The following is a 23,060-nucleotide window of genomic DNA, read 5'->3' on the forward strand; positions in this document are numbered from 1 at the left end:
TTTCATAACATTTGACTTTTGACCTTTATTTCAACTTTGTATTCTTCAACTGGCATCTGTTTGTTTTGTATTTTGACCTTTATCAGTAACATTTAGTACTTTATTTGTAACATTTGACTATTATTGCGTACTTTTGTCCTCTATTTCAACTTTGGCTGCCCAAATGACCGTTAACTTTTTAAATAATGATGAATCAAATGCATTGCATTGTCTCCAGCCACTGAAAGCCGCTTGTCAACTAAATTGTTACTGTGGAATCATTAACATTATGCATTGAAACAGAATTAGCATTCGATGGACTACAACTCTATAGAAAACAGTATGTAAACTATTGAGCAACATTTGCACCCCATTTCTTTACAAACCCAAGTCTGTGGAGCATAAGTGTTGCCTTATTTTGTCCTTGCAATAACTTATCTATAACCACTGTGGTTGATGTTTGTTCCAGCGTCAGAGCACGGCCTACAACTGGAAGATCCGACTCAACACCCTGAGACATGCTGTGCTGGGACAGCTGAGAAACCCTCCACCTGGTACGGTGATAAAGTCTAAATGTCATTTTACGAAAATGTGACAAATGCCCATCAATTCTTTCTGAAGCTTTTTAAAGTTTTGTTGAATTATGAAGAAATAGCTGTTGTTATATTTGCAGGCTTAGAGAAGGTGATTCGCCAACATTTTGCAGTTCAAAAGGATTGTGTGTTGAGGCAGTGTAGGGACTGGCTGGCAGAGTGCCAGGATGAGGATCAGGCGAAACGACTAAGGCAGCTAGTTACTGCCATATATGCACAACTCCAACAACTGCAGGTTGAGGAGGATGAAGAGAAGGACGCAGATTAGGAGGAGGTAGAGGGTGGATGAGACAGTGACTGGTGGAACAATGGATAGTGGGATGGCTGTTGTGGTTGGATGTAATCAAGGTCAAGCGTCGACCTAACTTCATTCTTCATTAGCTCGGTCAACAGGGGATAAAGCTAGGGTCTTCCAGCCTCATCTTTGGGGAAATTTGGGATATGTTTGCATACGGTACTTTTTGATAGCAATGTAAATGGGGTTGAGATGATTGTAGGGACCTTTTTCAAACCCTACCTGTTTCAATGCTACTGTTTCTGTGCTGGTGAAGATAGGTTCAATATCTACAAGACATGGTGGACAGCTTAAGAATGAGTAACAGTATCTTCACTGTGTTTGAATACATTGCCAGCTTGAGGAAGCTGAACCCTAGCTGGCATGTATGTTTCTCCTGATAGTGACATTATATTGTGCTCAAATCATTAGGAATTTAGTGTGTTGTCTTTAAGTCCCCAGTATTTGCGCGAAAAATATTTGAATTTCACTTTTGACAGCTACTTTTGTGAAGTGGCCATTGTAACATAAGACAAAATGCATGGATTGTTCCAAGATACTGTCTGGTAACAGTATATAACTTTGTAAATATTTGATATTTAGTCTAGCTAAAGCAGCTCAGGAAAGGTAGATGTGACACATATAGTATCATGCTATATCTCGTGTGTGTCACATGATCAGTTGACCAACTGACAACTCACCAAGGAACACATATATAGCATGCGATCTTGAAACTTGCAAAGATTGACTTTCTCTATGAGTTGGCCCACTTCAATGAGTTTTTGAGAAGTAGTCTATCATGAGGAAATACTCCTTCGACTTGAATTTGAACAGGTCAACGCTGACCTTTTCCAATTGTCTGTTCGGGATATCATGAGGGATCATATAGGTTCTTTGGTGTTTGTATACCTGAACTTGACACATGTCTGGCATCGTGAGACTGTGTCTCTATGTCGGTGGACATGTCTGGCCAGTACCTAATTCTTCGTGCACTTGACTTGCATTTTTCAATTCCCAAATGGCCGTCATGGATGATCATTAACATTTCTGCTTGTAGACTTCTTGGTTTGACTAGTCGTTTACCACTACCGATGAGATGAGAGTGGAGCTTCACATTTGTGAGTTAGCCATCCATTTCCTGATTCTGTGTCGACTGCGTTGTCAGTTGGGCACTCCGAGAGGAATGCCCTTGACAGAGTGGCTGCAATAGACATCTACTTTCCTGGTGCATACATCACAGTTGATATTTCTGCAATCTCTTCATCATTCATAGCAGGCTCGGTGATGCTTTGCACAGTGCCTTTCAGAGAATAGTTTTGAGTGGTTTATGGTCGCTTTAACAGTTTTGCCATAGATGTACTGGTTAAACTTCTCACATGTGAAAACAGTAGCTAAAGCTCTTTTTCAATTAGTGCTTTAATTCTTTCTAATGGTGTACAAGCTCTCGATGCATATACCAGATTTCTTTCTTAAAGGGGCACTGATCTAAAGCAATTCCCTGGGACTGGTTGTTGCCTTTGTTATTGTTTTCCACAGTGGGTACCTGGATGATACATACAGAAATCTAGACTAGTTCGCGACCTGTGCTGCATCATTCGTAAGCGCATTTGTCACTTTTATTGATTGTATATGGGCGTATGGTCACATTGCTCAACAAAATGAAATACAGTTTTGGAAATAATAAATAAATGTAGGTATCTTTGTGGGTGGCATCGGTAATGGTGACAAAGTATTGATAAGTCACTTGCTTGGTAATTGTGCAATTTTCCTTTACACTATTTTGACTTGCAACACAAAGTATTTCACCTGAGCATTGCTTATTTTTAGGTGTTTTTATTTATACAGTCAAAATGTGCAAAACTTTCACTTAGGAAATTTATTAAAGCCTAAATATTCAGTTATTTTACAAATTGGCTGAAAAATATGTCCATCTATATTATTATGATACCTAATTCCAAACATTTTTATGTTTAATATCCTCACCAAGTGACTGAAAATGTTAGGATTAAAAGTACATTTCTTTATTGTTTGGCTTCTAAGCCTTGCATAATTAATCTATTGTGATGTTTTTAAGCCCTTTTAACCGAATCATTTTAGTCAATTTTACAAAGGAAAAGACTCTCGAAAAACTTCCCAACCAAGACGTAGAAGAACAAGAATGAATCTGTCCAATGCTACAGCAAATGAAGGAAAACAAAATGCAAACATCATAATTACAACCTACCAAATTTATATGTATAATTTTAGGCAGCTTCCTTGTTCTAGGAATGTATCCGTGAATATCCACATAAAGGAACAATATCCCACTCGTCTGCAGCATTACAAAGAAATGTATTCAATGCCACGTGTCTTTGTAACAATTTTGTCATGCTCTTTGTCATCTTCACCTACAATTATCATGTCATGGGACACCCTCTGAACCCCCTGTATATCCCGAAGATTTCTAAATTCTTGTATTGAAACACTTCACTGGCTGAACTTATCCCAAAAGGCATCCACTTGAAGTCTAATGTGTTTATTGCAGACACTCTGTGTCTAAATATATACCACAGCCATCATTGTTGACATTTCAATTTTTGACTGTTGACAGGTTTGCAAGGTGAGCTTCACTAAAACAATCAAAAGTTGTGACAGCATATCCTGTATTCATTGGTTAAAAACTTAAAAGGATTTTTGTTCTTTGTTGTTGACCTCTTGTAGAAATCCTTTTATACTGACCTCTAATATGTTGAAAAACAATAAAAATATATATCTAGCCTTTAGGACGAACAAATCTTTAACCTCTTTTCAGTGGTGGACATGTGCAATAAAGCATCTGTGTGTTCTGGTGCAGACTGGCATTACAATAGCTCAAGGCTGTACATGTGCAGGTTTTAGTGAAAGGAATTTCCCAAAAATGGTAACATAAACAATAAGTAATGTAGGTAAATATATCAAACTGGAATTAGAAATCAAACTGGAAAGTGTTGCTATATTTGATGCAATAATCATTCATACTGCTATTGTCCAAGTTGGTGTTGGGATATTCCTGTATTGTATTGCATGTTTGAGATGGGTATTTTAGATGCTTCTCTTTATCATATCACGAAGCTGGTTTTAAGACAACAATATCTAAAGTGCTAGTGATATATGTCACATGCGATCATCATTTTTATCTATCACATTCATATCTTTAATGAGTGTATTTAGGAAAACTATTTAAAAAACAGCATTTTCCCAAATATATTCAAATAATGGCGTTATCCTGCTAAGTACTTGTCAAACAGGTCGGCAGTAATATCATAGAAATATGCACACTTGATGTGCTGACATATCTGGAATTATAGGTTTTCCAACCAAAATGAAAAAAGTTTAAGTCTATTTTGCTTCTTGACTATCTACTGGTGTTGATACATGATACTGGTGTTGGTACATGATACTGGTGTTGATACATGATACTGGTGTTGGTACATGATACTGGTGTTGGTACATGATACTGGTGTTGATACATGATACTGGTGTTGGTACATGATACTGGTGTTGGTACATGATACTGGTGTTGGTACATGAAACTGGTGTTGATACATGATACTGGTGTTGGTACAAGATACTGGTGTTGGTACATGATACTGGTGTTGGTACATGATACTGGTGTTGGTACATGATACTGGTGTTGATACATGATACTGGTGTTGATACATGATACTGGTGTTGATACATGATACTGGTGTTGGTACATGATACTGGTGTTGGTACATGATACTGGTGTTCCGTTTGACTACACTAGCACAGTGTTATGCACCCACAGTCAGGTTGCTTCATGTATGTTCTTTAATACCCCTTAATTATAAGTAGACAGGAAAACTGATACATGTTCTGCTGAAAGTGTTCACTTGTAATTGGTGAATAGTCAGAAATGTTTTAAGACAACAATATCTAAAGTGCTAGTGATATATGTCACATGCGAACATCATTTTTATCTATCACATTCATATCTTTAATGAGTGTATTTAGGAAAACTATTTAAAAAACAGCATTTTCCCAAATATATTCAAATAATGGCGTTATTCTGCTAAGTACTTGTCAAACAGGTCGGCAGTAATATCATAGAAATATGCACACTTGATGTGCTGACATATCTGGAATTATAGGTTTTCCAACCAAAATGAAAAAAGTTTAAGTCTATTTTGCTTCTTGACTATCTACTGGTGTTGATACATGATACTGGTGTTGGTACATGATACTGGTGTTGGTACATGATACTGGTGTTGGTACATGATACTGGTGTTGATACATGATACTGGTGTTGGTACATGATACTGGTGTTGATACATGATACTGGTGTTGGTACAAGATACTGGTGTTGGTACATGATACTGGTGTTGATACATGATACTGGTGTTGGTACATGATACTGGTGTTGGTACATGATACTGGTGTTGGTACATGATACTGGTGTTGATACATGATACTGGTGTTGATACATGATACTGGTGTTGGTACATGATACTGGTGTTGGTACATGATACTGGTGTTCCGTTTGACTACACTAGCACAGTGTTATGCACCCACAGTCAGGTTGCTTCATGTATGTTCTTTAATACCCCTTAATTATAAGTAGACAGGAAAACTGATACATGTTCTGCTGAAAGTGTTCACTTGTAATGGGTGAATAGTCAGAAGTGTAATTATCCCTATAGCGATCAATATTGATTGATAATTGGAACATTTATTTGTCAACTCTTTGTTTCACACTAAGGATCATGTACACCAAACTCAGAAGGTGTGGGTGCTCAAGTCACATTGGTTCATATCAATATCTCCAAGCAATTCTGAAGAGTTTTACAAAGGATGCTTTCACAGGTATATTGACTCCAACACATTTATTTGAAACAATTCTTCAACGTTTTGTTGCACATATTCCTCCAATTTATTAAGGAACAATCAGGAGACATATTTTCCACTAGCCTGTCTAACCACCACGATTCTAAAGCTGACAAGCATTGTCTCATGAAGCAGCATATTTGTGCAGCCCTGATATGAGGCGTCAGCCTTACATTCATGCTGATGGCCAGTTAGTCTTTACTTGATATCACCTCCTGTGTTTAGTACAAGGAATACTTCAGGAAGAGACTTTATGGATTCTAATTCTTTCTGATGAGGAACACAGCATTTCGGAGTACATGTATATGCTTACTCCTTCATCAGGGGAATGAATGCTAGGAAGCAGAGAGCATATATATCAGTACTGACTGCCAAAAGAAACGCGATTACCATACATGTATTAATATATGAAGTATTAATCATATTCAAGAGATCTTAGATTGGTTGATGCACAAACTAACTTACTGGTATGTTGTGTGAACCAATATTCATGAACACATCACATGTGATGTCATAGAGACCCATGACTCGAGATGCACCGTTTGCCTCGTGCCTCGACATATGCGGCATATCGTGGTAAGAATAAGACACTCTGTGGTAACACCTGACTCAGTGTTTGTTTTGTCATTAATTGGTACACATTGGAGACATCACTTCTTGAGGCTTAAAAAAATAAAAGAATTGGTTCTCAGGCAATGACTTTTGAAAATATGGTGCAGGGGGGACAGTGGTTTTTTTTGCTTTTGCTTGTTCAAACTAGTATGTAACCAAATACATGCAAACAGTTGTGTACCATCAACCTGGGAAAGGGCCTCCCTACATAAAAAAGCATACAAACTCCTATTGCCGCCATGACCATAACAGGAGATGCGCAGTAAAGCAGTGCGCATGTAAAGGGAAGTAACTGTGTGCTAAATTGGATCACATTGTTTTAGGATTTTATAATTTATTTTGTAAAATGGAAATATAAACAAAAGGTGCAGCAAACTTTAAGATTATGCAGGTGGTGCATGAGAACCAAGACTATTATGTTTTTTAGCCTAACGTACATACTTCTCCATATGTTTCTATGGTTGGCATTTCTTTGGGCGGTAAGTATGTTGTTACTTTTGTTGCTCTTACATGTATATGATCTCTGCATCCTAGCAGTCCATCATGTGATGAAGGAGTAGCATGATGTTCCTCATCATACCTTATGTGTATCACTTTTAAGTGCCATTCAAAGACCAGAAATACGTCGTTTGAAGTCAAGATGTAGTGGGGCATTTAAAGTACAATCCAACCCAATGCTGTGTTGCCCACCATTGTGAACACAAGTTGCACTGGAGCCTTGATTATGATGTTATTCTGAGTCTAGGGGGCATTCTATATATGGTCTTACATACTCAGATAAACAAAAGTTCATTAACTATTCGTATAAATAAGGAGTCTGTTTGTAAATCCCCCATTATAATGAAGTGATAATTTTAGTTTGATATTATTTTTCTATTGTGGGTATACAGTTTCTGCTGTGAAGTGAGATACTAGTGTGAAAAAATACATGTGGTCCTATACATTTAATGCTAGCTCAATATTCACCAATTAATGAATTGAAACTACTCATTTTCAGAACAGTCTGTATTGATTGTATTTTATTTCATTATTGTTCTTGACTGTTTATGGCATCACCTTACACCTACTGCGGAGTGTCCTGACCCCAGCTGGATGTACTACAGGCACCTAACAAAGCGCTCCACTTGTTGAACTCTCCCATTCTGCTCAGTAAGGTGTGAGTGCCTCAATCAGGAAACACCCCACTTCTTTGTTTCATTGTGTATGTGATAATAAACCATATTTTAAAAGCACCTCTCTGTTGTATTGTTTGATTCTCTAATGTGGTCTGATGCATACCCAATGTAATAAAAACAATTAACAGAGAGTCCTTATGCCTGTAGCTACCTTGACAACAAAGTAATCACCAAAATGACGAAACTAAATGTCCCTTGCCTCCGGCTACTGAATAAGAAAATAGTAACTATATTTCAGATTGAAGGCATATGTGACCATATGTTATGTACAGTGTCAGGTTACTATAGCATGCAGTACATGCAGTTTGCAAGTCTTTCAATATATGATCTGAACTTGACATACTGTAAACACATGACAAATATAGAAGATTGTACTTATGTAGTAATAATCGATACAAAATATTTTGTATTATCATAAGTTTTCTAGTGACCTTGACCTGCAGGTCTCAATATAATTCTGGTTTAGGAGCTCAAGTTTTCTTTAAAAGAAACAAATAAATAAAAAAAATAGAACAAATACTCTTTTCTTGACCAGAGCAATGTTGATCATATTAGGCTGTCAACATGTGCAGGCTTCTGCAAGGTGATTCACAGATGCACTCAAGTTGGTAAAATATCACTTGCCTTGGAATAGGCATTTCGTATGTACCGGTATGTCGGAAGAAGCCTCGGGAACATATTCCACATGCATCCCGCAGGGTAGACACCGGGTGTTAATGACATTGATTAGAACAACACACTGTATTTGAACAACAATACGTTTATTTATAAACATTACATGATGTATTTATATATCTATCTACAATAACAGAAACAAGTTTCCTTCTTAAATATATTTATGAAACCATGACCATATATTAATGAAAAATTTAAGAAATCTGGTCAGTGGCTGGTCCAAGAATGTCAACTGACAATAGCTTCAGGTTACATCTTCACAACATCCTAAGATCCGGTAGAGAAGGGGTCTTCAGCAACCTATGCTTTCCGTAAATAGGCGACTAACGGGATCGGGTGGTCATGCTCGCTGACTTGGTTGATTCATGTCATCGTATCCCGATTGCGTAGATCAATGCTTATGATGCTGATCAATGCTCAATCACTGGATTGTCTGTTCCAGACACGGTTATATACAGACCGCCGTCATATAGCTGGAATACTGCTGAGTGCGGCATTAAACTACAAACAACATCTTCACAAGTACATTACATATACTACATTTACAATTATCCAACTGGACAATAGGAGATTACACAACGTAGCATGGCGAGACACACTAGGAACGCTACGCCGGGTCGCAAGGTAAATGCCAAACAGAACAAGGCACCCAGGAAGGCCTGTATCGAGACGTAATGATAGGACAACGGAGGTAAGTATCAGGCCGAAATAGAGACGTCGAGAGGCATACAATCTGTAACGCATGCATCATGAAAAAATGCGTCTTACGTGCCTGAGACTTTTAAAAAACAACAAAAAACTGACATATAATCTGTTCCCAGATTTTACAGAAAAAAAGTACACACGACATGCTGGGTGTTCTGAAAAACAGTGCTGTGGGTGCAAGTGGGAGAAAGAAAATTGTACATGAAGACATTGACTGAAAAAATAATCTGTATAAGTGTGAAACATGTTTACTATCTGCAAAACTCAAAGGACATTTTTGGTAACACTTTTGTTTTGCTGAATTTATAACAATGTTATGAATATAAATATATACCATTCAAAAGAAGTTAAAGGGGCACTAATCTCTGGCTTCTTCTCGGCTGTCTGACACTGGCCGCTAGCTCACTAGTCGATTTGCTCGCCAACGCAACTGAGCGTGACAAGATACTGGGCTACCTACCGTCTGTAAAGACAGCGTAAATAAACTTGGAGGCAATATTTGTATTGGCACTGATTAGAACTGATGGGTGAAAGAATGAACAACAACCAGCTAGGTAATTAGCCCCGACAAAGATCAAAGCAATAAGTCCCAAGCACTGGGCAGATAGGTTCCCTGGTCGCGGTTCCTGGCTGGCTGGTGTCTCCTGATGTCAATGGCTTCTTGTAGTCTTCTTTGTAGGCAGTTGTTGATGGTAGACAGGACTTCCCACATGATGATATGGTTTTCGTTCTTCAGGATGAGTTCGGAAATGGCGGATTTCAGGACGAGTTTGTTAACAGAGGTCCTATGTTCTTTGAGTCTTGTGTTGAGGGGTCTAAAGGTTTCTCCAATGTACTGGTGGCCACAGTTGCAGGGTATATACATCCCCGGGGGTTGGGCCCTGCGCTGCTTATGTCTCTGCCATTGGTTTGTAGATGGGTATTGATGGATTTGCCGCTAGAGAAGGTGACATCTATGTTGGTTTTGTTTTTGATGAGGCGGGGAATCTGATGAATGACAGGGTAGGGTATGGTGATTCTGATGGGCGATGGAGCTGGTGCTTGGGCCCGGTGTTGGCGTTCTTGAGGGTCTTGCGGATGGTTTTGGAGACCATGTGGGCAGGATAGCTGTTGAGGGAGGTGAAGGTTTCCTTGAGGAGTTCCAGGTCACTGCTGAGGGCATCAGGGTGACAAATGGATTTGGCACATCGGGTGAGGGTGGCGATGATGGCTTGTTTTATCTGGGGCTGGTGGCAGGAGTTGTAGTGGATGTTCAGGTCTGTGTGTGTAGGCTTGCGGTACACTAATGTTCTCAGTCCATCATCTATGGTTTGGAGGGACACGTCTAGGAATGGAAGGTGTTGATTGGTTTCGGTCTCCATGATGATCTGGATTCTCTGGTGCTGGGCGTTGAGATGTTTAAGGAGCTCTGTGGGGTCGTTCTGGTGGGCTATGGTGGTGAATGTGTCGCCTTCTTTTCGGTACCAGCAGAGGGGTTGGAATGGTGCTGTGGAGAGGGCTGATTCTTCGAAGGATGTCATGAACATTTCACTGATGAGAGGAGATAGAGGGGAGCCCATAGGTAGTCCGTGGATTTGCTTGTAGATCTTGTCGTTGAAGGTGAAGTATGATGTGTCAAAGCAGCTGGTGGCTAGGTTGATGATGCAGTCTATTGTGAGTTTGGTGTCTAGGTCGTCGATTCTATTCTGTAGTTTGATGCGGAGGATGTCAATCGCTTCTTGTACAGGGATGTTGGTGAAGAGGTCGATGACGTCATTGCTGACCATGGTGCCTCTGAGGTTAGCTTCTTTCAGCTAGTTGACGAATGAGGAGGAGTCGCTGATAAAGGATTTTCCATCATTGCCTAAGGCGGCTAGAAGTCGGGAGAGGTGCTGGGCGGTATTGTAGAACGCAGATCCTCTGGAACAGACTAGTATTCTGGCTTTAGGTGGGTTCTTGTGGATATTAACTGTTGCTCTTGCATAAAGGGGCTTGGGAGTTGATGGGGTTCAGCTGGTTGAAGATGGTGTCGTTTATCTCTCTGTTCTGGTTGAGGTCTTTTATGGTCTTTTTATGTTGGCGTTCTAGTTTGGCAGTGGGGTCCCTCTTGATGGTGAGATAGTTGGTGGTGTCCGAGAGGGTGTTGTTGACAAGCCTCATGAATAGACGTTGTTTTCACAAGTCTTTCCTTTGTAAGCGTTTATATATTACAGTCAATTTGTAAAATGTGATTTACTCAGGCAATTTATAAAATGTCTAAATATTTATGAAAAACTGTTCATTTATTTAACAGATTGTCTAAAAATGAGTAAAACGGTTAAAAGGGCTTAAAAACATCTCAATAGATTAATTTGGCAAGGAGTAGAAGCCAAACAATAAAGAAATGTACTTTGAATCCCAACATTTCAGTTACTTGGTGAGGATATTAACCATAAAAATGTTCGTTATAATAATAATACAGATGGGCATATTTTCCAGTCAGTTTGTCAAATAACTGAATATATAGGCGTTTAATAAATTTCCTAAGTGAAAATTTTGCACATTTTGACTGTAAAAATATAAATACGATACAATAAGCAATGCTCAGGTGCAATTGTGTCGCAAGAATCACATCCCAGACCTTCACCACACAAGTAAACATTGACTCTTCTGACTATGAGACTGTCATGTCTAATGAGACATTCTGGCCCCCTGACAATGGAACAGACGTTATGGAGACACAGGTAACAACGAAACAGTTGCCAGTAGTCACATCGTTACTGACCTAAATGGTTAACTAACTGTGCAATGCATCTAACTGCCATCATGTATACTTGTACATTGTTATTCCAAATGGCTATTAACCTTCTTATCTGCAACGTACGTGGACTGCTTTACAACACAGACCAGATCTCCCTAATGATATAGCTGTATTAGCAATACAAGAACATTGGCTTTACGAAACCAATAAGGATAGTTTGATGTACTGTCATCATTTAAGCTAGTTCATTATAAATGTGAAACTAATATGACCTACATACGAGGATCTGGTCGGATTGCTATCCTTGCCAACAAGCACTCAGAATGGAAAATACAAAAGCTTAATACCAAAAGTCAATTGGTTGTTGGGGTAACTGTAAAATCTGCCTGTTTTGACACAACTTGTGTATTAACAAGCCGCCTTCCTTCTACTCATGTACTTCACTCTGTTTATGTCGATGCCCTAATTGAACTAATAGATGCTTACGACCACTTTAGTGAAAGTGGCGATGTTAGTGTTCTCGGTGATCTAAATTTAGATATTAACCTTCCACCAGGTGATATATCACCCGAGAGCGTGGAAATGTATAACTCCGTGATTACTAATGCTTTGTTAACATCTGCTAAACGTACCCTTCCCGTCTCTGTCTACAGTTCTCATTTAAAACCTTACTGGGAGGAAATGACTTACATGATATTCACTATGACATGAGAGCTGCCAGAATACTTTGGTGAGCTGATAGTAAGCCTAGGGGACGTAACTCTACTTCATATGTTGAATATAAAACTGCTAAAAGCGAGTTTGGGCGTTTACATATGATCGCCAAAAAGGAGATATAGTAAAGAGGTGCGAAATGTGTTATAAAACTGTGAGGAAACGAAATCGATCGTTGAATAAGCTCAGTTACGGTGGTCAAAAAGAATCATCTACTTCTGACATATGCAAACTATGGGGAGATTACTACGCTGACCTATCGCAGCCTTACTACTCTGATAGTTTTAATGATAATTTCAAATGTCACATATGCGACAAATCAGGATGATGATCAAACTGATATAGATGAAGAGTTATACAAAAGCATAGATCCTAGAGAAATCTTCTTACAAAATAAGTCTGTGTAAGAATAAACGTCCAGGTCCAGATAACGCGTGCAATGAAGATTTGTTGTTTGCAAGCAATAATCTTCTCGCGAAACTTATCACTTTATTCAACTTAATTCTTAAAACGGAATATCTCCCAAAAAATTCTATTAATCTCTATCTATAAAGGTAAAAAAGTTAAATCAGATCTAAAAAACTACAGGGGCATGACTCTAACATCATGTCTGGGAAAACTATTTGAAAAAGTAATTTTACAACGATTGGCAGAATGGTGTGAGGTACATTGTCCATCCTTTCCAGACCCTCGACAATTCGGATTTCGAAAAGAGCATGGTATCATCATGTCTGTCTTTACATTACATGAATGTGTTAATTATTATTTATCCAGGAAATCTCCCGTCTATGCAGCCTTCCAGGACAATGAAAATGCCTTTGATCGTATTTGGCGTGCTGGTCTATTTGTAAAACTGTATGACTTAGGCATTAAGGGGTCCAAGATGTGTCATCTTCTCTATCAAAGTTACAGCACTAGTAGTTCACATGTCACCTACTGTGGTGAAATATCACATACTTTTCCTGTTGAGCAGGGTGTCGGACAAGGGCGAGTACTTTCTTCGTGGCTCTTTCTTGTTTATATTAACGATCTGATCTGTGAACTCAGCAGAAAAGTTTGTGGTATTATTGTATACGGACTAAAAGTCCCAGTTGTTATGCTTGCTGATGACACTGCATTAGTAAACGCCTCACCTGCAGGCCTACAAGTTGCTGTTAACTCTGTAACTTACAATGCCGCTTAAAGCCACACTGTTATATTCAGTAGATTGAATTCCCAACATAATCCCATCACATTTCTTGGTAGTGTTCCTATTAAAACATCAGATTGTGTAACATATCGAGGAGTCATTCTAAACACTAAACTGACACGTACAAATATGATAGTGCGATGTTGCCAAAACGCAAGGCGCACAGTAAACTCACTCAAATCTGTAAGATTTCATAGTTATGATCTCCACCATAGTGTATGTGTTAAAATATGGCACCGAATGGTTCTCTCTACTAGCTTCTATGCGTGTGTGCTGCTAAGCGGCATACGTGGTAAGGAAAAGATTCAGATAAAGAATGTTCAACGGCACTTTGCCAGAGTCATCCAAGGTCTAGACCAAAAATCATCAACTGATTCAACCATAGCAAATCGTGGAATGTGGATGCTGACAGGATAGATAGACAAATGCAGGCTATAGCTACTACTCCTCGGAAGACTGTGTACAAACTCATGATTCAATGTCAATGTTTATAAAACTAGCACTAGCATATGTGATACAATGGTATTAACTGCTTGTAAATATAACCTTAAAAATGTCATTTTGAACCTTATCAGTACTGGAATATTTCCTTGTAAAAATAAATGGAGAAGAATTGAATGTGATGCAATATCCTCATATGAAGAAGGTAGGTGGAAACTGTCATTGAGAGAGGATCTGGTCCGATACAGGTCAGTCCCCTCTAAACTTAAACTACATGTATTATGGAAACAAGCACTGACTTATCCTCATCTTAGGTATTGCACTCAAAACTCCCTTAAAATAGCTTCCCGACCCATTACATCACGTGAATGTGCTATATGTGGCAGACGTGCCTATGATTTTGTACATGTACTTCTACACTGAATATTTTATAAATGATCGAAATGAATTCTTCTCCACCCTCATTGACAAACTGGATATCGACAGTTATGTTCAAATTGAACTTCTGGAAGAAAATGATATGCTCGCACTATTCAGGGGCTCAGTAAACTTACAATCTGGAATTATAAACCAGTGTACATGGGGCATTTATATTCTGTGAATATGTCTTAAATTTCAAAAATGTATTAGATTACACGTATCATCCGGGTACTCATGAGGAAAAACAATAACAAAGGCAACCAGTCCCCGGGGAATTGCTTTAGATCAGTGCCCCTTTAAAGAACACTCGACTGTTTCATATTAATCTGTTAATCTGTCATGGCATGGCATGACATTGCTACAAAGGTGCTCTACAGCCAGACTCTGGCTTTAGTACTATGTATCTTACTCATAGTGATGTCGATGTAATGTACCTATAATGATTAGCAGATCAATACAATGTATTTTGATTCAAACGCTTTAGGACAACCCGTTGCCCCAAGTCAATCTTGAAGATATTTTCTGTCAAAACCTATTCTGAATAATGTCCCAACCAAAAACATACCGTTTTAAACACTACACTGGGTGCATGTAGACCTACACTCGGTTATTTGGTTATACAAATGATATTATACCGTTACATATGCATTCGGAAGAGCAAAAACCATGTGCACGTTCAAACAAATGTTGGGTCGACGAGATAACCTCCTACCGACAACACAACGAAGAAGCCGATTGTCGCAACAACGATAAACACCACGTACAGGGTGAACAGAAAGCTATCCAACCTCAGAGCAACATCACGCCAGGTGTATTTGTCTGAACAATCATTGTCGCCTGCCTTGGTGTCTTCCCACGCTGTCTGTGTGTCTACCGGAACAATCTTTTGTGGGCTGGTACTTGTACTGGGCTTTCCGCCATGGCTGCCTTTAGAGTCTCTTTGAAGACATCCTCGGACAAATCTCTTGAGCATTGGTGGGATAAGCCGATCTTCCTTCTGGTGGTAGATGTAAAGGTTTATGACGGACAGGAAAACAGATGTGCATCCCACGAACATGATCAAAGCCAAGTAGATACCTGCAAGAATAAAGGATTTTGTGCTAATTTCTGGTATATTCAACATGAGCTGCGCTTTACAATACCCGGATGTAAAAATAGTACATGTCATCATCATCATCCCCGCATCAGTGTCGGTATTCGTTCGACTTCTTCTTTGTCCACTATTGTACCGACTACATGAACACTGCTATGGTTAGGGCTAAAAAGGACGTTATTGTATTGTGTTATATAATCGTTAAAAGACTGAGGAGCTTCTTTGCTGTGAAAGTTTTTTTTCGATGAATGGTTGACAACAAGAAGGGTCTAGTTGGACTGTAAATTATGTGAATTGATTTTAAAGAAAAAACGTGGCTAGTGTGTCGTTAGTCGCTGTCGTTGTGTTTACTAGCATTCATTTTTTAGATGAACCCATCGTACCCTTTGGCCAGATGCTGGACAAGTAGAAAGTCACCTTTTGGAATAACCATACATCGCCAAACCCTCATTCACAAAGCAGATTAACTTAGTTACCTAGTTGACTCGACCCTGTTCATCGTTTCAAGTGCATGGAATCAATAGTAACTACAGACATTATTTTCATTACAGCCTTAATGGTGGATAAATCATATCTGTTGGCAAATTTGTTACGGAAATACGTAGGCGTTTTTTTATGTGAAAATAATACAACTGAGGATTATTGAAATATATTGCATTCTGTTTGTTAACATTTGTATACAATGATTTGAAAACCGCCTGTTATTTTTTTGTCCATTAGTATTAATTCAAACATTATCACAAAAGACACATGGAAGCACTTAGCAACATATTCACATTGTCCTAACCCCTGTCTTGACCAATGTTTGCCCTGCGGATTTCTTCTGAAGCCCCCAATTATATTCAACAATTGACTGTACCCTGTACAGACCTAATGTTCGTTGTGTGAATGATGTGTCCTGACGAAAGTAATTCACGACTCCATTATATATAATCAATGGTAGGTATGAATAGCTGACTCATTGTTCGTGTGAAAATGGAGGCAATGTGGACAAAAGCCGCACCTCCATTGCAAAATGCACGACAGCAAACACAAGTCTAATCAAACGAACAGACCCAGTCATAAACTCAATACGAGAGAGCTGCTTGCTACAGGGTAATGAACTACTTTGTTTATATAATCCTGCAAGTAACTGAAAACTGGTCTGTTTTGTCCAAACGTTCGGCGGGATGTTAAACAGGATGCCGCATACCGGTAGTTTACTTAGTGCACAAAAGAAACGTACTTCTCATGTTGTAACTTTCGATCTAACAATGATATGCAACAAGACTGATATATTCTCACAAAAAGACAACACTGCTAGAATAACATGTCAAGAAACGTTCCAAGCATCGTTTAAACATTCGAACAGTGAACAAAAACTGTTCACGGCCATGAGACAAAATGGCCAGAATGTGTCTCGCTAAGGAGCAGCATGCACGTTTTGATTGTGAAACATGGATTGTCGGGTGCTGAAGGTACCCATGAAAGTGAAACGTAGCAACAACCGCCCGACAGTCCTTTGAGTGACTCGGAATGAGTCAAGTCCAGATTAGGCACAAACGATCGATTATTGATCATGACTGAAGCTGGAAAACACGGCAACTTAAAACACAGCAAGGAAAACACGGCAATAGATCTACAGGTTCACCACATGACGATTTACCGTTTCACTGAACGTAATACACAGACAAGCACTGCGCAGGATCGCCCAAGAAGCGGAAGTCAACGTCTAACGTCTTAACGTGAAGACATGGTTATGATCCGTTCCCACTTACCAACGCCACCTACCAGCGTCTTCTACTGCCAGGCAGACAATTAAAACCCACCACAGACCTGTGTCCATAAACACAATGCGTCTTTGTCAACGGCTAATCTCATGGCGGCGAATTCCATAGTTTAGGATGTGTGTTTCTTTTGGAATTTGAGTATACATTGAAGTAGACAGTATGTCAGTTCAGCATGTGAAAACAAGGATAAAACAACGTTGTCAAGAAGCGAGTGCTACAATAAGTACTCACTTCATCCCCGAGCTGTTGAATGAATCAAACTTACATGTTGTGTTTAAAGCATGCATCGAGTACAGTTTTACCCAGTATGCAACATGGGATGGCATACTGAAAATCTCCGTTTCATTTACACATCAGTTTAATTCTCGGCTAGGTTGTCAACAATGAAGAGCTCTGAAGGTGAACTTTTATTATTCATGCATGAACCTAGCACGGACTTCTGGAGGTGGACTTTTATTATTCATGCATGAACCTAGCACGGACTTCTCGAGGTGGACTTTTATTATTCATGCATGAACCTAGCACGGACTTCTGGAGGTGGACTTTTATTATTCATGCATGAACCTAGCACGGACTTCTCGAGGTGGACTTTTATTATTTATGCATGAACCTAGCACGGACTTCTGGAGGTGGACTTTTATTATTCATGCATGAACCTAGCACGGACTTCTGGAGGTGGACTTTTATTATTCATGCATGAACCTAGCACGGACTTGTGGAGGTGGACTTTTATTATTCATGCATGAACCTAGCACGGACTTCTGGAGGTGGACTTTTATTATTCATGCATGAACCTAGCACGGACTTCTGGAGGTGGACTTTTATTATTCATGCATGAACCTAGCACGGACTTCTCGAGGTGGACTTTTATTATTTATGCATGAACCTAGCACGGACTTCTGGAGGTGGACTTTTATTATTCATGCATGAACCTAGCACGGACTTCTGGAGGTGGACTTTTATTATTCATGCATGAACCTAGCACGGACTTCTGGAGGTGGACTTTTATTATTCATGCATGAACCTAGCACGGACATCTCGAGGTGGACTTTTATTATTTATGCATGAACCTAGCACGGACTTCTGGAGGTGGACTTTTATTATTCATGCATGAACCTAGCACGGACTTCTGGAGGTGGACTTTTATTATTCACGCATGAACCTAGCACGGACTTGTGGAGGTGGACTTTTATTATTCATGCATGAACCTAGCACGGACATCTCGAGGTGAACTTTTATTATTCATGCATGAACCTAGCACGGACTTCTGGACTTTTATTATTCATGCATGAACCTAGCACGGACTTCTGGACTTTTATTATTCATGCATGAACCTAGCACGGACATCTCGAGGTGGACTTTTATTATTCATGCATGAACCTAGCACGGACATCTGGAGGTGGACTTTTATTATTCATGCTTGAACCTATTTTGCAAATTGCATGCAAGTAGAATCTTCACCTACCCAGCACGGAGATCTTGATGGAAGTAGGTGGGATGTTGTCGGCGACGATGGTCATCAGCACGGCGTAAGACAGCAGCACGGTAAGGGCGTAGCTAACTTTCTCCCCGGACTCGAAGGGCAGGATGAAGACGATGGAGCTGAGGATGGAGGTGAGGCCAATGGGCAGCATGATGTTTAAGACGTAGTAGAAGGGCCGGCGGTGGACGTGGAAGATGAACTGCAGCTCCGAGAAGGTCTCCTCTTCCTCCACCAGCTCGGACCGGATAAGAGTCGTCTTCAGCAGAGACCACTCGCCGTTCAGTACGTAGTCCTGAACCAGTCGACAAAAGGTTCACAACATTTAGAAGATGTATAAATAATACTCACAAGTAATGCTGTTTTTATCGAGTAGCATGATATTTTGTCTGAGAAGGAACCACCATTTCAAGTATGATGTAGACTTAGTGGAACGATAGATGAGTTTGACCTATCTTAACACGAACTGAAGTAGAAGGGTGAGGTCGACGTACCTTACAGTTAACTGAAACAGAGGGATGGATGAGGTTGACCCACCTTAACGTTGACTGAAGCAGAGGGATGGATGAGGTTGACCCACCTTAACGTTGACTGAAGCAGAGTGGTAGATGAGGTTGACCCACCTTAAGATTGACTGAAGCAGAGGGATGGATGAGGTTGACCCTACTTAAGATTGACAGAAGCAGAGGGAGGGATGAGGTTGACCCACCTTCACGTTGACTGAAGCAGAGGGATGGATGAGGTTGACCCTACTTAAGATTGACTGAAGCAGAGGGATGGATGAGGTTGACCCTACTTAAGATTGACTGATGCAGAGGGATGGATGAGGTTGACCCAACTTAAGATTGACTGAGGCAGAGGGGTGGATGAGGTTGACCTACCTTAACGTTGACTGAAGCAGAGGGATGGATGAGGTTGACCCTACTTAAGATTGACTGAAGCACAGGGATGGATGAGGTTGACCTACCTTAACGTTGACTGAAGCAGAGGGATGGATGAGGTTGACCCTACTTAAGATTGACAGAAGCAGAGGGATGGATGAGGTTGACTCACCTTGACGTTGACTGAAGCAGAGGGATGGATGAGGTTGACTTACCTTAACGTTGACTGAAGCAGAGGGATGGATGAGGTTGACCCACCTTAACGCTGACTGAAGCAGAGTGAGTGAGTGAGTGAGTTTGGTTTAACGCCGCTTTCAACAGTATTCCAGTTATATCGCGGCGTGTCAGCTTAATGTGGGAGGAAAGCCCGAGGTGATTCAGGTCTTAGACGTTTAACACTTCGGTGAAACCCACGAGCACGCGTATGGTGCTGACAAACCTAGAAACATAATCGGGGCGAACCGGGATTCGAACCCACAATCATAGGTTTCTGGCGTGCCCAAGGGACGCAACTCTGCACAGCGAATCGCGGCGCCTTAGACGACTGGGCCACCCGTGCCTCCGACTGAAGCAGAGGGATGGATGCAGTGACCTACCTTAACGTTGACTGAAGCAGAGGGATGGATGAGGTTGACCCTACTTAAGATTGACAGAAGCAGAGGGATGGATGAGGTTGACCCTACTTAAGATTGACTGAATCAGAGGGATGGATGAGGTTGACCCACCTTAAGTTTGACTGAAGCAGAGGGATGGATGAGGTTGACCTACCTTAACGTTGACTGAATCAGAGGGATGGATGAGGTTGACCCACCTTCAGATTGACAGAAGCAGAGGGGTGGATGAGGTTGACCCTACTTAAGATTGACTGAAGCAGAGGGATGGATGAGGTTGACCCACCTTAAGTTTGACTGAAGCAGAGGGATGGATGAGGTTGACCCTACTTAAGATTGACAGAAGCAGAGGGATGGATGAGGTTGACCCACTTTAACGTTGACTAAAAACAGAGGGATGGATGAGGTTGACCCTACTTAAGATTGACTGAAGCAGAGGGATGGATGAGGTTGACCCACCTTAACGTTGACTGAAGCAGAGGGATGGATGAGGTTGACCCTACTTAAGATTGACTGAAGCAGAGGGATGGATGAGGTTGACCCACTTTAACGTTGACTGAAGCAGAGGGATGGATGAGGTTGACCTACCTTAAGATTGACTAACGTGGAGAGATGGGTGAGGTTTACTTCGTTGATGTTGTATGCCCAACTAGCGACGTCAAGGGCACACTTTTGACCATCAAATGGGTAGTATGTCGTGTCCATCTCACAGTGGACTGAGTGTATTCCAGGAGGTTCCCATACCACCTGGCCGTCGTAACGTACCCGCAGTAGCAGCGCGCTGTCTTTGATGACGCCGATGTTGCTGACACTGAGGAAAGGAACCCTATAAGGCTTTGAGATGTATACTACTCTACTACATCAACATCCGCCCTCTACTGGACCACTACTACCGATGCTTCTACTACATCCGCCTTCTACTGGATGCATCATGACTTCTACTACTGATCCTTCTACTACATCTACATCCGCCTTCTGCTGGATGAATCATGACTTCTACTACTGATCCTTCTACTACATCTACATCCGCCCTCTACTGGATGCATCATGACTTCTACTACTGATCCTTCTACTACATCTACATCCGCCCTCTACTGGATGCATCATGACTTCTACTACTGATCCTTCTACTACATCTACATCCGCCTTCTACTGGATGAATCATGACTTCTACTACTGATCCTTCTACTACATCTACATCCGCCTTCTGCTGGATGAATCATGACTTCTACTACTGATCCTTCTACTACATCTACATCCGCCTTCTGCTGGATGTATCATGACTTCTACTACTGATCCTTCTACTACATCTACATCCGCCCTCTACTGGATGCATCATGACTTCTACTACTGATCCTTCTACTACATCTACATCCGCCCTCTACTGGATGCATCATGACTTCTACTACTGATCCTTCTACTACATCTACATCCGCCCTCTACTGGATGCATCATGACTTCTACTACTGATCCTTCTACTACATCTACATCCGCCCTCTACTGGACCACTACTACTAATCCTTCTACTACATCTACATCCGCCCTCTACTGGACCACTACTACTGATCCTTCTACTACATCTGCATCCGCCCTCTACTGGACCACTACTACAGATCCTTCTACTACATCTGCATCCGCCCTCTACTGGACCACTACTACTGATCCTTCTACTACATCTACATCCGCCCTCTACTGGACCACTACTACTGATCCTTCTACTACATCTACATCCGCCCTCTACTGGACCACTACTACTGATCCTTCTACTACATCTACATCCGCCCTCTACTGGATGAATCATGACTTCTACTACTGATCCTTCTACTACATCTGCATCCGCCCACTACTGGACCACTACTACTAATCCTTCTACTACATCTACATCCGCCCTCTACTGGGCCACTACTACTGATCCTTCTACTACATCTGCATCCGCCCTCTACTGGACCACTACTACTGATCCTTCTACTACATCTGCATCCGCCCTCTACTGGACCACTACTATTGATCCTTCTACAACATCTACATCCGCCCTCTTCTGGACCACTACTACTGATCCTTCTACTACATCTACATCCGCCCTCTACTGGACCACTACTACTGATCCTTCTACTACATCTACATCCGCCCCCTACTGGATGCATCATGACTTCTACTACTGATCCTTCTACTACATCTACATCCGCCCTCTACTGGGTGTATCATGACTTTTTCAATATCTACATTCGTTAAATGCTAGGGGAAACAAAGCCATGGGCCCTGCAGTTCACCTAGCCGAAGCAAGTTTTTATTGTCAGTAATGGAGGCACCAATTTCATTGTTATTGATCAGTTCGATTTAGAAAATTATCAACTGTGTAACTGAACATCATAATTACGAGTTGGCGACGATGAGCTCCGGCCTCCACAGAACGTCCTCCGTATCAAACATGTAGCTGAGGTTCCCATAGTCCTCTCTGTTCCATGCTAGGCGGCGGTCCTCCCATTTCTGACGAAACAAAGATAGTATTACCCACAGTCCTCCTACGTTTATTGCTGTTACATCCAACAAGACCTCGATCTACACCCGTCTACTGGTAGATGAACTACGATTGCTACAAGAGTGTCACCTACTGCATATGCTTCAACTTCTGAATCAATCCATCAACTTCTAAATGCATTTCTGGTGTCCTCCGCCGTGATATTGCTTGAATATTGCTAAAGCGGCGTAAAACTATACTCACTCACTAAATGTATTATGAGGTATACTTTTGTTCCTTCTATTTCATCTACATTTACTTTAGCCTGTAGGGAAAATATAGATGCCGTATTTAACTGGATCGGGTGATCAGACTCGGGTGATCAGACTCGGGTGATGTGACTTTGACT

At 40.8% G+C, this 23,060-nt stretch overlaps 2 protein-coding genes and 1 pseudogene across 2 annotated transcripts in view; 1 reads left to right on the top strand and 2 right to left on the bottom strand.

Moving 5' to 3' along the window:
* LOC139463761 (uncharacterized) overlaps positions 1 to 4,252 on the top strand; it is a 70,172-nt gene extending 65,920 nt beyond the window's left edge. Inside the window, exons 32-33 of the mRNA XM_071245047.1 lie at positions 449 to 533; positions 653 to 4,252. Of these exons, the coding sequence (XP_071101148.1) occupies positions 449 to 533; positions 653 to 840 (273 nt within the window). The 3' untranslated portion in view covers positions 841 to 4,252. The remainder of the gene's footprint in view (positions 1 to 448; positions 534 to 652) is intronic.
* LOC139463766 (uncharacterized) overlaps positions 1 to 23,060 on the bottom strand; it is a 272,927-nt pseudogene that overhangs the window by 120,865 nt on the left and 129,002 nt on the right.
* Positions 15,036 to 23,060, bottom strand: part of LOC139464104 (neuronal acetylcholine receptor subunit alpha-3-like) — a 29,190-nt gene continuing 21,165 nt past the window's right edge. The window contains exons 4-7 of the mRNA XM_071245647.1: positions 22,571 to 22,680; positions 20,782 to 21,004; positions 18,687 to 18,996; positions 15,036 to 15,436 (exon numbers count right to left, since the gene is read on the bottom strand). Coding sequence (XP_071101748.1) covers positions 15,036 to 15,436; positions 18,687 to 18,996; positions 20,782 to 21,004; positions 22,571 to 22,680 — 1,044 coding nt within the window. The remainder of the gene's footprint in view (positions 15,437 to 18,686; positions 18,997 to 20,781; positions 21,005 to 22,570; positions 22,681 to 23,060) is intronic.

Source organism: Haliotis cracherodii, unplaced genomic scaffold (assembly GCF_022045235.1).
Source record: "Haliotis cracherodii isolate W230 unplaced genomic scaffold, xgHalCrac1.p SCAF_16, whole genome shotgun sequence".
Taxonomy (NCBI): domain Eukaryota; kingdom Metazoa; phylum Mollusca; class Gastropoda; order Lepetellida; family Haliotidae; genus Haliotis; species Haliotis cracherodii.